The 16,716-nt window shown below is 43.9% G+C and overlaps 1 protein-coding gene across 3 annotated transcripts in view; it reads right to left on the bottom strand.

Annotated features, from left to right (window-relative positions):
- Positions 1 to 1,063: 1,063 nt before the first annotated feature.
- Positions 1,064 to 16,716, bottom strand: part of DHDDS (dehydrodolichyl diphosphate synthase subunit) — a 105,355-nt gene continuing 89,702 nt past the window's right edge. For all 3 annotated transcript variants that reach the window (XM_063954725.1, XM_063954726.1, XM_063954724.1), the window contains exons 8-9: positions 2,203 to 2,310; positions 1,064 to 2,057 (exon numbers count right to left, since the gene is read on the bottom strand). In XM_063954725.1, the coding sequence (XP_063810795.1) occupies positions 1,824 to 2,057; positions 2,203 to 2,310 (342 nt within the window). In that variant the 3' untranslated portion in view covers positions 1,064 to 1,823. The remainder of the gene's footprint in view (positions 2,058 to 2,202; positions 2,311 to 16,716) is intronic.

The following is a 16,716-nucleotide window of genomic DNA, read 5'->3' on the forward strand; positions in this document are numbered from 1 at the left end:
TGGTACCCACGCGTGTCCCAGACACTGTGATAGGCGCACCCCGGCACAGACAGAGCCACGATTAGCATGGCTCCATCTGTAATTCATGTTTGTGCACCATGCCAATGTTCACACAACTGAGCAATTATCATCAGGCTGTGCCTTGAGACATGCGCAGCGAGACTGCGGCTCACACTGAGATTTTTAACGCAGAGTAAATGACAGGAAGGGACTGTTTGGGGGAGGTAACTGGGAGTGGCAGCAACATGGCATGACCATTTTAAGGGGTGTGTATCTGCCTGCAGCTGCTATCATATACATAGAGAAACAGGTCACCAGCAATGCTACTGCTGCAGCCAGCAGCCATAGGTGAACCCTAGGAGTCGATGTTCCTTGACATTGCAGTGGTGCTGTGTATGAATATGCAACTGCAGAGGAATTTGCGATGGCTTCTGTTGGCATCTATCTTCTTCCCTGGGCAGCAGCTTCACCTGTGATGAATAGCAATTCCATAACTTAGAAAAATGCAGCTGCACATGCACTTGCGCACAAACATGAATTAGGCCCTTAGCATGAAGGTACATTTTAAACAATATATTTAAGTTTGTGCATGAAAGTTGTGTTCAAAATTTTGGTTTTTGCAATATCTTGAATATCAGATTTTTGGATATGGGAGACTCAACCTGTATAGAAGCATGTCAGTTCCAGCCTCACTTCAGTTTCATTCCAGCAAGTTCCAATCCAGTTAAGTAGCTAGTTCCTGAACAGTTGGATCCTGTATTCTCCCCTACCAGTTCTACCTTGGTCCTACTGCTCTCCAGTCCCACCTCATGCTCAAGAACTATACACGGCGATCTAGATTACTACACTCCACGCATACCACTGAACTACTACTGTCATCCTCGGGAACACAAGGATCGCCTGACATGACAATATCCCATTATTACATTACACCCTTATAAACTGCTGACTCTACCTACTCTGTTATTTCAGTCCATCCCTCTTCCCCTAACATCTTTCAGATGTACTCTAGCGCCTACTTTTACATGCATTATTACCCACCAAACACCACAAACACAATTAATTAGATCAATGTTGAACATTTAATTGATTTCACTATATAAAACATACAAATTAATGTAATTAAGTATAACAAGGGAATCCCTTACGCAAATAAAGCAGTCCGTGTGTAAAAGAAAAACAGCCCATTGTGGTGTTTCTTTAAAAGTAATAGTCTCATGGCCTTTAATAACATTAAAAGTAAAAATTACTTTGTTCATATGATGTTTAATCTAAAAGAAGGCAATAAATGATCTGCACACTGAGAACTGCACGGAGAATTAGTACTGTGTAGTCCAATAATTAGTGGGCAGGGATAAGCCGGTTAAATTTAGTATGTTTGTAAATATTACATGATACTCACAGCTGCAGGTAGTCCTGGTTTTAGTTTTATATCCTTGATCAGTTTAATCTTGTAGCATTTGTCACAGATCCGCAGGATGTCACCTTATGGTGACAACCAAGTTAGTACTAACTGGCTAACCAACTAATAAATACAATTCAGTAAATAGCATTGAATGCATCATCGTGTGTGCACCACTAAAGACATAATGGTCACAGTATTTACCCAAGAACAGTGTTTCTGAACACTGATCCTCAAGTACACTTCAAGATCAGGTTTTTAAGATTTTTCTCTGTGGTAACAGGAGTGTTAACTCCTGATCCACTGAAATAAAATAACCGACGTGTACACGATTATGTAGAGAATGGAAATCATGACTTAAAGTGTACCTGAGAAAAGGAATTGTGAAACCATGCTCTAATACAGAAATATTCTATCCCATTTAATTTGCGCAGAGCGACTGTAGAAATTCCTCTCTTTTTCTCTCCAGTTCCCATAGAAAGTTCTGTGTGCGCTCTTCCCTTTCTGTTCTGCATTGATGCAGTAGCCTCTGATAAACCTTTGTCTTCTCCTCTCCATCATTGTGCTGTCCACTCAATAAATTCTTTTGGACCCAGGCTTGGTCAATTTCTTTTTGAAGCCTAGCCTGCTCTTTGCTGTACAGCTCCCTAGACTTCTGCAGAAAGAAAAGAAAAATCAGGAGAGATGAGGTTACATAAGAAATGTATATGAGCAGAGAAGCAACAGCTGCAACAATAAAGAAAATGACCAACAAGCAGCAATTTTTGCTCTGCTAATTAAAAAAACAATAATGCACCCACCTGGATGGCACTGTGATTGTACTGATATCTCAACACAGCCTCACAGAGGTTCCAAAAGGTGTACTCTGGCCACAAGACAGACTGAAATACCAAGCAGGCATGCGATGTCTACAAGAGACAGATAATAAATTATTTTACAGAGTACCGAAAACTTGCTAATTTGTGATTTGGAATTGTGGGAATAGGTCCACTGAACTCTTTGAATGCTGTGAATGCATTTGACTCTGAAGAGTTTTTGTAACATAAAAGTAAATTGAACAATAATCCCTATTCCGCAAACCAGGTCTTCTGGCATCTTTATATAAACCTTTTCACACTATTTGTGGACTTAAATAGATTCGTACGAACCCTAATTTGAAAAGATATTTTATCAAAAAGTCCCTACAGAAACGGGATCACCAATCTGTCTCGATAAACGTGACTATGAACCATTGGTAATTTTAGAGTGGAGGGGAGACAAATGGAATAAATAAGAAAAATAGGATTTTGGTACTTACCAGGTAAATCCTTTTCTTTGAATCCATAGGGGGCACTGGAGTACTCTTGGGATATGGACAGCTTTAGCAGAATAAGGCACTGAATATTTAAATTTAGTAACTCACCTCCCCTCCATATTTCCAGAGTACCTCAGTGTTTTTTACTGAGCCGAATAGGAGCGATAGAGAGGATGAACAATGGAGAATTACATATAACATTATAACATAACAGACAACAATAAAGTTGACACATAACGTTACTGACAACTAAACAGTTGACACCATAACCGATAGAACTTGAAAATATGAACAAATCGGTGAGAATGTGTTACCATAAGATCCATTGAACTTACCACAAACCAGGCAAAACTGCTCTGGGTGGGCGTCCAGTGCCCCCTATGGATTCAAAGAAAAGGTTTTACCTGGTAAGTACCAAAATCCTATTTTCTTTTTCATCCACTAGGGGTCACTGGAGTACTCTTGGGACGTACCAAAGGTTCCCCCGTGGGCGGGAGAGCTATTTGGCACCTGTAACACTAGGCGGCCAAAGCTAGATGCTGATGCCGCAAATGTATCAAACTTGTAAAAGCGCACAAACGTGTGCACTGATGACCATGTAGCCGCACGGCAAAGTTGCGTCGTAGAAGCCCCTCGACCTGCTGCCCATGAAGTTCCCACAGAACGTGTGGAATGAGTTGTTACTGATGTAGGCGGCTGTAACCTAGCATGAGGGTAAGCCTGACGTATGGTCAGTTTAATCCATCTGGATAAGGTCTGCTTAGAAGCTGGCCAACCCATCTTGGCAGCATCATAGAGAACAAACAACGTATCCGTCTTACGAACTGTAGACAATTTTGTGCAAACAATAGATCACAATTAGTGCGCCTGAGCCGCCGAAAAGAAAAGTGGTTAGAAGTATCACCAATACTCCCGATAGACAGAAATACAACCAATAGTTTACCACCTTTTATCTCAGGCGCTCCTCAACTAATACAGTGTTCAATCTCTCAGATTTACAGGAGATGTATGCCCTTGGAAAATAGAACATAAAAATACATAGTGTGATATTGTAACAATGGGAGAAGACAGGTAAAACAATCTCTAGAGGTGCCAGACTCGTACCGCATCAGGTGGTCTACTAATATGTAGACAATTGCGCAGTATTTAGAGCGGGTCACCGTCTTGGATATATCCTGACTCCTTCCAACGTCTCGGGAGTGTCCCCTTCTTATTCCAACCCAAGGTGCATGTAAATAAAAATGGTACTCCAATGGTGCATTACCATAAAAAATGTATTCATAAGATTTAAAACTTTAAAAGGTGGGTTCTTACCAGACTGAATGGTCTACATGAAACAGTAGACAACAGCATTGGTTACAAATTAAACAACCAGGCGTCCCCAGGAGTAGTTGTATACAGCCAGGCAAGAGCTCCACACACGTCCTGCTACCTTCACCAGGTGGTAAGAACCCACAATTTAAAGTTTTAAATCTTATGAATAAATTTTTTATGGTAATGCACCATTGGAGTACCATTTTTATTTACATGCACCTTGGGTTGGAATAAGAAGGGGACACTCCCGAGACGTTGGAAGGAGTCAGGATATATCCAAGACGGTGACCTGCTCTAAATACTGCGCAATTGTCTACATATTAGTAGACCACCTGATGCGGTACGAGTCTGGCACCTCTAGAGATTGTTTTACCTGTCTTCTCCCATTGTTACAATATCACACTATGTATTTTTATGTTCTATTTTCCAAGAGCATACATCTCCTGTAAATCTGAGAGATTGAACACTGTATTAGTTGAGGAGCGCCTGAGATAAAAGGTGGTAAACTACTGGTTGTACGAACTGTAGACGTTCGGGATACATAAATGCGTAATGCGCGTACCACATCCAAAGTTCCAGAATCTCCTGTTAACACAGGAACTACTATTGGTTGATTGATGTGAAAAGATGACACTACCTTTGGCAAGAAAGCGGGATTCGTCCGAAGTTCCGCTCTGTCATCATGAAACACCAAATACGGTGGCTTGCATGACAAGGCACCCAAATCTGAAACACGCCTTGCCGAAGCAAAGGCTAGGAGAAAAATTGTTTTCCAAGTGAGAAACTTAATACTCACTTGTTGTAAGGGTTCAAAATATGAAGACTGTAAAAAATCTAAAACCAGATTCAAGTCCCATGGCGCTGTAGGTGGAATGAATGGAGGTTGTACTCTGTGGACACCTTGCAGAAAAGTGTGTACAGACAGCAATAGAGCCAATCGTCTTTGAAAGTAAATTGACAAGGCAGAGACCTGCACCTTTAGTGTAAACAAACGCAGTCCTCCATCCAACCCCATCTGTAGAAATAACAAAAGACGGGATAACTTGAAAGATGATGTCGGAAACTTCCGAGCTTCACACCAACCTATATAGGCACACCAAATTCTGTAATAATGAGCTGCCGTAACTGGCTTCCTAGCACGTAACATGGTTGGTGTAACCGATTCTGGAATGCCCTCTCTTCTTAAGAGGGCGGTCTCAACAGTCACCCCGTCAAACGCAGCCGCGCTAAATCGGGGTAACGGAACGGACCCTGTTGTAACAGGTCCGGACGTAGCAGGAGCAGCCAAGGATCGTCTGCGAGTAGCCCCGCGGAGATCCGAGAACCAAGCTCTCTGAGGCCAATGAGGCGCCACTAGTATGACTGTGGCGGACTCTCGTTTGATCCATTTTAGCAACAGAGGGAGCAGCGGAAACGGTGGAAACAGATACACGAGGCTGTACGGCCACGCGATTGTGAGAGCATCCACTGCCTTTGGATCTCACGTTCTGGACACATACTGGGGCATTTGAAGATTGTTGCGAGATGCCATCAGATCCATTTGTGGGTAACCCCACCTCTGGACCAACATGTGAAACACTTCTGGATTTAATGCCCATTCTCCTGGATGAAAACCCGACGGCTGAGATAATCCGCCTCCCAGTTGTCCACTCCCGGAATGAACATTGCCGATAATATCACTTGGTGATGCTCGGCCCAATTGAGGATTCGAGCTACTTCCCGCATGGCCATGCGGCTTCTCGTTCCTCCTTGTCTGTTGATGTACGTGACTGCCGTCGCGTTGTCTGACTGCACCTGGACAGTCTGAGACCAGAGCATGTGCACTGCTTGTCGTAGCGCATTGTAAATTGCCCGGAGTTCCAGGACATTTATAGACAGCAATCTTTTGTGATCCGCCCAGAGACCCTGGAGCTGACAATTTTGAACCACAGCTCCCCAACCTCTGAGACTCCAGTGCAATCATGAATTCCTGTGGCTCTAAACCTGCAATTACTGACCGCAGTGATTCTATCTTGAATCTGTAGTAAGTGACGTACTGATTGAGCTCCTTTAAATTCAATATTGGCCTGACCGAGCCATCCGGCTTTGGTACTACAAACAGACTGGAATAATAACCCTGACCTTGTTGATGTACAGGGACCGGAATCAAAGCTGCTGAATCCAGCAGAGACTGAATGGCAATTTGCAGAACCCCCTCTTGTCGTCCGACACAGGCAGTCCTGTCTTGAAAAACCACAGTGGCGGTAGACAGTCGAACTCTATCTTGTAACCTTTTAACACTAAATTGCGGATCCACCCATCTGTGGATGTCTGGAACCACGCCAAATGAAACGTCTGAAGGCGTGCCCCCACAACTGGAGATCCGAGATGGGCTGGGAGCCCGTCATGCCACTGGCTTGTCGGTGACCTTAGCGTCCCGACGACTGGTGGTGGTTTGTTGAAAACCACGTCCTCGACCTCGTCTACCAGGCGTGGCTGTTCCTCTACCACGGCCTTGAAAGGGCTGAGGTCTAAAGGATTTGAACGCCGGCCCAGAGTATTTCCGTCTAGGTACCGTTGGAGGCAATGGTAGGAAAACAGACTTCCCTCCCGTGGCCTCAGAAATCCATTTGTCCAATTCAGGACCAAACAACTTCTCGCCACCGTAAGGTAACGCCTCTATACCTCTCTTAACCTCTGCCTCAGCTTGCTAAGACCGCAGCCAGAGTGCTCGTCGTGCCGTAACTAGCGACAATGAAAGGCGAGAAGTGAGCTGGCAGACGTCAGTAGAAGCTGTACATAGATACTCAGCAGCTTCACAGATTTGATCAGCGAGAAGTATAAGGTGATCGTCATGTAGGCCAGACTTGAGTTCTGTTATCCATACAATTAGCGCCTTAGTTACCCAAATGCCAACCAACCCAGGTCTAAGCAACACTCCTGCTGCTATATACATGGACTTTAGCATAGCTTCTATTTTCCGGTCTGAAGGGTCTTTAAGCGTAGTAGCAGTTTGTACCGGTATGGTTAATTTTTTTGTAAGTTTTGACACAGACGAATCCACCATTGGCGGATTCTCCCATGTAGATGTCACAGACTCTGGAAACGGGTAACTAGACTTAAATCGGCGAGGTATAGAAAACAGTTTATCTGGATTCTTCCGTGTTTCTACTAACATCTTATTAAGAGATTCCGAAACAGGAAAACACATTGGAGATCTGTGTCATTTAGTAAAGACCACCTCATCATTTGTAGAGGCTCTTCAGTCTCTGTAAACTTCAGAGACTGACGCACCGCCCTGATGAGATTATCAATGCCTGGGCTGTCAAAATCTTCACTATCTGACTGCTGGTCTAATTCGCCCTCCTCACTCTCATCTTGCGCAGTGAGGTCCGGCATAGAATCGTCAGAATGCAACATAGCAGAAACTGGTAAATCATAGGACAAATGAAATTTATCCCTTCTACCCAAAGTGGACTTGGACCTTTGCAAAGGCTGAGATCCCTCCGGTAGTTCTGGCGGTCTCACCAGAGACTCAGATCTTGCCGCTTCCCGCTCGTGACGAGCGGCGGCCAATTCTGATTGCAACCCAGCCATTACATCTGCTAGCATAGCCCACGGAGGGTCCGGGGATGAAACCGGATTCGAAACCGGAGCAGAAATTGTATTTGTAGCTGAATTCACAAAACATACTGTACATGTGGTAGAACCATACGGTAACACACTCTTACAGACATTGCAGTGAAACTGCTTTTTTGCTTTTGCCTTACTCATTATGCAGACAGACAATACAATATACAAAGACAGACAACTTGCACGACTCAGTAAAATTGTTACTAAGGTGTGTCTATATATATATATATATATATATATATATGGCCGAAGTGCAGTGCACGTGGCCAGTACTATATGAAACCTGATCCAAAATTCCCACTAACACCCCTGCGCCATCCGGTGGAGCAGTGTTGTAGGACAGTATCTTCCAAAACTGAAAGAGAAACCGGATTGAACAGGAAGCATGGTTAAAATGGCCCCCATGCCATGCTTACACTTATAATCACAGTTAAGGTTATAACACACGTCTAAAGTCTATAACCTGTAACTAACTTCTTAAAAATCAACCAAGTTAATATAGGCTTAACAGCCTATGTAATTAAACCACAACCCATTAGCCTTGCCTTTCTATGCAATACATACAGCTCTCCCACCCTTTGCAGCCGCGCTGCTGTGAAGAGACTCACCCCCCCCCCCCCCCCCCTGTGCTCCGTGTACCGTCTTGCAGTGAACCGGAGATCTGGTGCAGGGAACCGGAAAGCGCGATGTATAACGGCGGGACGTGGCGGTGAGAACTTCCAGCGAGGAGCGGATGCCGGGAGCCGTCCGTGCGGCCGGCGCTGTGAGCGGCGTGTGGCCTGTGAGCGGCTCTGGCGGTGGGCGGCAGTTAGCAGTGCGCATCTAAGCAATGTTCCCCACACAGCGGGCGGCAGCGTGAGCTGACCGCTCCATCCCCCAGCATAACTGAACTCCTGTGGTGAGGGGCTATGACGGGGCTTCTTCTGTAAGGTCCGTCCAGCCTTTCCTGCAGGTTGTTCTGCTCTTGGCTGTGAGGGTGCTCTTTAGTGAGGACCGACACGCCAGTAGCTGCTTGTAGCAGCTTCTACTATCCCAGACCCACACTTTTTGGTAAGCTGGGAAGGGATGTGTAAAAAAAGTATAGAAAAAATAAAATAAAAAATAAAATTAAGTATATGTGCTGCAGAGCGAGCACCCGTGCTTGTCACTGCTGTGAGCACAGAAAAAAACACTGGAGTACTCTGGGAATATGGAGGGGAGGAGAGTTACTAAATTTAAATATTCAGTCCCTTGTTCTGCTAAAGCCGTCCATATCCCAAGGGTACTCCAGTGACCCCTAGTGGATGAAAAAGAAATCTATGATGCTAATAAGGTAGATCTCAAGAAATTTAGACAAACATCAGAATTTTACCCCCTTCAACATATTACATAGTACACATTGTATAATACTACAATGAAGGAGTTTAGAACACTATGGGGTATATGCAATTGCGGTCGAATTGCAGAAAATGTCAAAAAACGGGTAATTTTCGACACAAAAAACCTGTCGAATTTAATTCGACAATGTAATACAGTACTTTTTGACAAAAAACCTGCCATTTCATTTTCGACTTTTGGCAATTCGACATTTTTTAAATTCAACATATCTGCAATGTTAAAATGCGACGTTTCGACAAAAGTATATTCAATTGAAGAATGTTGATTCGACAATAGTGCTTTTCGACAGTCATTTTGTCAATTTCATTCCGCCTCGTTTTGCTGTCGTGATCTAATAAATTTTTTTAAAAACATGTATTTTTTGGTGCTTTTTTATTGCTAAAAGCATATTTATTTATAGTACAAAAGGGTTTTGTTCTCTTATACAGCGCCTATTGGATTAGCAGCTGGTCTTTCCCTCGTGGTGTACACCTGCACCAGTAATCAACATATACCAACAAATGAGGTTAAGCTCACAGCGCTGATCCCAGCAATGGAAATATATAAAAATCACAAACACCGTGTTCAGGAGTTGTTTCAGGGGTTTCCCATAAGTGTCTTTTTCCTCTCTTATAGACTGACACTTACTTTTTAACCCCTTGTAGCGTTCATCAAAAGGTTTCTTTTTAGGTGTCCCTGATTCCTTCAATCCCGTTCCCACTATTCAGACCCGACTCACCGCATCAGCAGTGATACAGACACCATAGGGATATAAAATGGGAAAATTTCCCAGCAGGGATATTTAATGTATAAACAATATAAGATGTGTCAAGATAATACGTCCTATTAAAACAATGTGACAGATGGAGAGGATCGTACCCGCTGACGGTTGAGGCTGTGCGCTTCCGCTGAGAGGATCCGGAGTATCTCAGCGTGCTGTTCTGGCAACAGCCTCAGACATGCAAACGGGCTGTATTCTCCTCACGTGAGGAGAATACAGCCCGTTTGCATGTCTGAGGCTGTTGCCAGAACAGCACGCTGAGATACTCCGGATCCTCTCAGCGGAAGCGCACAGCCTCAACCGTCAGCGGGTACGATCCTCTCCATCTGTCACATTGTTTTAATAGGACGTATTATCTTGACACATCTTATATTGTTTATACATTAAATATCCCTGCTGGGAAATTTTCCCATTTTATATCCCTATGGTGTCTGTATCACTGCTGATGCGCTGAGTCGGGTCTGAATAGTGGGAACGGGATTGAAGGAATCAGGGACACCTAAAAAGAAATATTTTGATGAACGCTACAAGGGGTTAAAAAGTAAGTGTCAGTCTATAAGAGAGGAAAAAGACACTTATGGGAAACCCCTGAAACAACTCCTGAACACGGTGTTTGTGATTTTTATATATTTCCATTGCTGGGATCAGCGCTGTGAGCTTAACCTCATTTGTTGGTACATATTTATTTATATTTGAAGGGATTATCTACTTGGTTTGTCTATTTAGGAGCCACAAGTATTATTTAATCGTTTTTTTTTATAATTTTTTTTTTCTTACTAACTACAATAATATGGAGAGATCAGTGCATGTTTTTCAGTTGGAAGGGGTGTGAAATGGTTAGAAATCCTGAAAAAAAATGCGTGGGGTCCCCCCTCCTAAGCATAACCAGCCTCGGGCTCTTTGTGCCGGTCCTGGTTGTAAAAATACGTGGGGGGGAGGGGGAATTACAGGGGTACCCCCGTATTTTAACAACCAGCACAGAGCTCTGCGTCCGGTCCTGGTGCCAAAAATATGAGGGACAAAAGACGTAGGGGTCCCCCGTATTTTTCACACCAGCACCGGGCTCCACTAGCTAGAGAGATAATGCCACAGCCGGGTGACACTTTTATACCGGTCCCGCAGCCGTGGCATTAAATTCCCAACTAGTCAACCCTGGCCGGGGTACCCTGTAGGAGTGGGGACCCCTTAAATCAAGCCCCCCCCCCCCCTCCAGCCACCCAAGGGCCAGGAGAGAAGCCTGAGGCTGCCCCCCCCATCCAAAGGCAGCGGATGGGGGGCTGATAGCCAGAGTGTAAAATGAAAGAAAATTGTTTTTTTGTAGCAGAACTACAAGTCCCAGCAAGCCTCCCCCGCAAGCTGGTACTTGGAGAACCACAAGTACCAGCATGCGGGGGGGAAACGGACCCGCTGGTACCTGTAGTTCTACTACAAAAAAAATACCCAAATAAAACCAGTACACACACACCGTGACAGTATAACTTTATTACATACATGCACACCTACATACACACATACTTACCTATGTTGACACGAAGAGTCGGTCCCCTTCTCCACGTAGAATCCACGGGGTACCTGTAAATAAAATTATACTCACAACAATCCAGTGTAGATCGGTCCTCTTCTTGTTTGTAATCCACGTACTTGGCAAAATAAAAAACCGCAAAACACGATACACGCACTGAAAGGGGTCCCATGTTTACACATGGGACCCCTTTCCCCGACTGGCGGGACCACCCGTGACTGCTGTCAAAGAGGGTCCCTTCAGCCAATCAGGGAGCGCCACATCATGGCACTCTCCTGTTTGACAGCTCAGGCGAGCACTGGCAATCAGGCGGCGCACTCGAGCTACAATGGAGCGCATAGGCGCTCCATTATATCCAATGGTGGGAACTTTGCGGTCAGCAGTAGACCGCGAAGTTATGTGGGGTCACTCTTGTGGTCTACCGCTGACCGCAAAGTTCCCACCATTGGATATAATGGAGCGCCTATGCGCTCCATTGTATCTCGAGTGCGCCGCCTGATTGACGGCTCAGGCGCGCACAGCCAATCAGGAGAGTGCCATGACGTGGCGCTCCCTGATTGGCTGAAGGGACCCTCTTTGACAGCAGTCACGGGTGGTCCCGCCCGTTGGGGAAAGGGGTCCCATGTGTAAACATGGGACCCCTTTCAGTTAGTGGATCGTGTTTTGCGTTTTATTTTGCCAAGTACGTGGCTTACAAACAAGAAGAGGACCGATCTACACTGGATTGTTGCGAGTATATTTTTATTTACAGGTACACCGTGGATTCTACGTGGAGAAGGGGACTGACTCTTCGTGTCAACATAGGTAAGTATGTGTGTATGTAGGTGTGCATGTATGTAATAAAGTTATTCTGTCACGGTGTGTGTGTGTACTGTTCTTATTTGGGTATTTTTTTTTGTAGTAGAACTACAGGTACCAGCGGGCCCGTTTCCCCCCCGCATGCTGGTACTTGTGGTTCTCCAAGTACCAGCTTGCGGGGGAGGCTTGCTGGGACTTGTAGTTCTGCTACAAAAAACAATATTCTTTCATTTTACACTCTGGCTATCAGCCCCCCATCTGCCGCCCTTGGATGGGTGGGGGGACAGCCTCGGGCTTCACCCCTGGCCCTTGGGTGGCTGGAGGGGGGAAACCCCTTGATTTAAGGGGTCCCCACTCCTCCAGGGTACCCCCGGCCAGGGGTGACTAGTTGGGGATTTACTGCCACGGCCGCAGGGAACAATATAAAAGTGTCCCCCGGCTGTGGCATTATCTCCCTGGCTAGTGGAGCCCGGTGCTGGTGTGAAAAATACGGGGGACCCCTACGTCTTTTGTCCCCCGTATTTTTGGCACCAGGATAGGACGCAGAGCCCGGTGCTGGTTGTTAAAATATGGGAGAACCCCTGTCATTCCCCCCCCCCCCCCCCGTATTTTAACAACCAGGACCGGCTCAAAGAGCCCGAGGCTGGTTATGCTTAGGAGGGGGGACCCCACGCATTTTTCCCCCCAGAATTTTTTGAACACTTTTGTGCCGTCCATAAAGTCGAATCCAGGCCGCCCACTATTCGTCAATTGGTCCGTTTTTCGACAGCCGGACTGTCGAATCCGTTATTAATTGAATATGTCGAATTCGGGTCCCCGCGGGAGGGTTTCGACTGTCGAATTGTGTTGAATCCAAAAACGGTCGAATTCCAGCCGGAATTCGACCGCAATTGCATATACCCCTTAGTATGAAATATGATACTTTGAATCTAAGATATAATCTTTCAAAGTCGGAAAGAATTGCTTTGAAAAATAAATATATCATTATCAAACAAGCCGATAAAGGTGGTGGTGTAGTTATTCAGAACCTTGAGGATCATCTCTGTGAAGCACATAGACAACTTAATGATGTAGTGTTCTATAAAAAATTGTCTATGGATACTACAAGCATATATCAGAGTGAACTAAAAACATTACTTGATTCAGCTTTAGTTCAAGGTAACATTGATAAAGACACTTTCATTTTTATTGTTAAAATATCCAGTTATATCTGTATATTACCACCTGCCAAAGGTGCATAAATCTCTATTGTCTCCACCTGGACGCCCCATAATTTCAGGGGTAGGATCCTTAACCTCAAATTTATCAGCCTTTGTAGATGCACATTTACAAAAATATGTACAGGTACTTCCTTCTTACATTAAGGATACTACACATTTTTGGGGTAAATTGGATGGAATTATCTGGAAAGATAGTTATATACTTAACTTATGACGTTGAGTCATTATACACGAATATAACTCACGAATTGGGTCTTTTGGCTATAAATCACTATTTTATGACACGGAGGTTGAAGATTCATTTCCCACTTTTATTTTATCAGCTATTAGGTTTATTTTGGAGCACAATTATTTTTCATTTAATTCACACATTTTATTTACAGATGAAAGGTACAGTCATGGGGACTAGGTTCGCCCCGAGTTTTGACAACCTTTTTTTGGGGTGGTTTGAGGAACATCATATCTGGGGTGGCAGTCTCGGGGCGAACCTGATCTTTTATGGCAGATACATAGACAACTTCATTTTTGTTTGGGATGGGGATGTTTCTTCTATTTCACAATTCACTCGTCATCTAAATTCCAATACATTAGGTCTTAAGTTCACTGGTAATTCAAGTAAAGAAACTATAAATTTTCTTGATATCACTGTTACCATTCTCAATAACAAAATTGTAACGTCTACCTATATCAAAGATGTAGATTGTAATACTTATTTACATTTTGGGAGTAGTCACGCTAAAGCCTGGAAAACAAATATACCTAAGGGACAGTTTCTACGGTTGCAGCGTCACTGTTCCATTGATTATATTTTCAGTAATCAAGCAGAAATTATGTATGCTGCCTTTATCAGACAAGGATATCTGACGTATATCCTGGATAAAGCATTGAAAGAGACTCAACTTCAGTCTAGGACCTCTTTGATTCATCATAAAGATAAAGTTAGACCGAGGGTAGATCTGTTAGCTGAAGATAAATCAGTGACCTTTATCACGCAATTTAACACAGCTGCAAGAGACATTAGGAATATAATTACGAAAAATTCTGCAATTTTGAAATCAGATAAGCGCCTGGAAAAATCATTGTAGGGGAAGAATTCAGTTGTTTTTAGGAAAGCTAATACCCTAAAACAGAAACTTGCTCCCAGCTTAGTTATAAGAGATAATAAGGACAAAGAAACTACAACAATTGGAGAAAAATAATTTAGTTTACTGCCAAAACCCATTGGTTTCTTTAAATGTGGAAAAGATAAATGCACAACTTGTCTTTTTGCAGATAAGTGTAACACGATTAGGTCCTCAAGTAGACAAGAAGAATTTGAAATACGGGGTTTCTTGAATTGTAGGACGAGTTTTGTTATTTAGGTTATCCAGTGTAGATATGGCTTACAATATGTAAGTCGAACGATTCGTTCCCTACATGAAAGATTCATGGAACATAGAAGAGAAACATTATGAAGAATCTAAAAACACATAGGGGTATATTCAATTGCAGTCGAAAACTGCCGTCTGTCGAAAAGACGGCAGTTTTCGACTTTTTAAGGTCGAATCCTGATTCAAAGCTTTCGACAAGTCGAGGCATTGTCGAAAAGCACGTGGATCGGCGGAATAGCTGCCGATCCACGTGTTGATGTCGAAAACGGGGTCAAATCCGACAGGTTTTGGCCCCCTTTTCGACTATCTCAATCCGACATCAAAATGATGTCGGAATGAGATGGACCCGGAGGAGGCGAGGGGGGGAGCCGCAGGGAGACAGCGGGTGGGCATACAGGAGATCAGCGCTACAATCAGCACTGCAGCTGGATGTCACTCACCCGCCCGACCTCACGGCAGCTTCCACCCGGCTCCAGCACGCTGCTGGAGCCGGGTGGAAGCTGCCGTGAGGTCGGGCGGGTGAGTGACATCCTGCTGCAGCACTACTCCGTAGCGCTGATCTCCTCTGGCTGCCGCCGGCTGTTCCCCCGCGGCTCGCCCCCCCTCGCCTCCTCCGGGTCCCATCTAAAATTCGACTTGAAAAAGTCGAATTTTAGATGGGATTGAATAGGGGTTGTCGGATCCATTCCGACAAATACATATCGGAATGGATCCGACTTTAACTGAATATACCCCATAGTCTATCGAACTATGTCTATATGTGTCAAAAAGGCAATTTCAGTGTTTTAACTGTAAGAGCAATTGAACAGGTAAAATCAACCTCAAGAGGTGGGGACAGATACAGAAGACTCTGCAGATGCGAAGCCATCTGGATATTTCAATTACATACTCTAAGCCCACATGGTCTGAATGATACTGTAGAATGAAATACTATTTAATGACATGATAGGCCCGGTGTGTAGGTGAGGTGGGGACACTCTCGGTCCAGGGAGGTCTTAGTCTCTTGTTTACCCATAGGGTTCCAGGACTGTCTAGTTTGGGCAAACACTATTGATCTATGAGTTTGTAACTAGGTTGGGTGTTCATACAGTTATTATGCAATTGATGGTGGGTTTGGGGTTAGATCCATGGTCCCTTGGTTGCTCACTAGATGAGTCTAAATATAGCTCTCTTTTGTAAGCATCTATGGGGAACGTGGATATACCACTAGAATGTATTTAGTCAGGTATAATATGAGGATTTGTGATATGGTTTCTCCTATTATCCACAGGTTGAATAGGATTTTTTCCCTGTGAGATATACCACATATAATATTAGTTTAGTTTATACATTTTCGCAGTTCCCCTCATTTTGAGGTCTATTTTTAGGCCTCTGAATTCAAATCTGCATCATCCTTATTTTTTCTCTTTATATTCTTATTAAAGGGACTGCATATTAATAGGAATAGGAGCAATGGTCCAATCCGGATAGAAAGAACCTAGTTAATGTTATTTAAGAAAAATAGACAATGGATTGTTCTCATTCATGCCCCTTGGGGCAATCGTATCCAATCTGTGAATCCAATAGCTTTCCTTTTTTCTTAATAGAAGTGCTTGGTCACCTCCGCTTATAGGTGGAGGTATCCAGTAAATCAATTTGCATCGTAGATCTGAGACTTGATGTCGCAAGTTCAAAAAATGTTGTGCAACTGGTAATTCTGCGGTCCCTGATTCAATAGCCTGATGTATAGATGTTCTGTGGTTCACCATCCAATCGCGGAATCGTCTGGTGCTCATTCCGACATAGTAGATGCCACAAGGGAACGTCAGGATATAGAGTACATAATCCATAGTGCTCCTATTCCTATTAATGTGCAGTCTACGATTGGTTCCCCGTTATCAACTGCCTTTGCACATGTGCTGTGCCACCCTCTGTAGCTTACAACATGCTCTATTATTTTTTCTTCTTTTTTTCTATTATTTTGTCCTGTTGAGACTGGTTTAATTTACACCTGCGTCTCTTATGCATTCATATTACTTGATATCATGTTATGAATTACTCTTGCTAC

This window comes from Pseudophryne corroboree, chromosome 2 (assembly GCF_028390025.1).
Source record: "Pseudophryne corroboree isolate aPseCor3 chromosome 2, aPseCor3.hap2, whole genome shotgun sequence".
NCBI lineage: Eukaryota > Metazoa > Chordata > Amphibia > Anura > Myobatrachidae > Pseudophryne > Pseudophryne corroboree.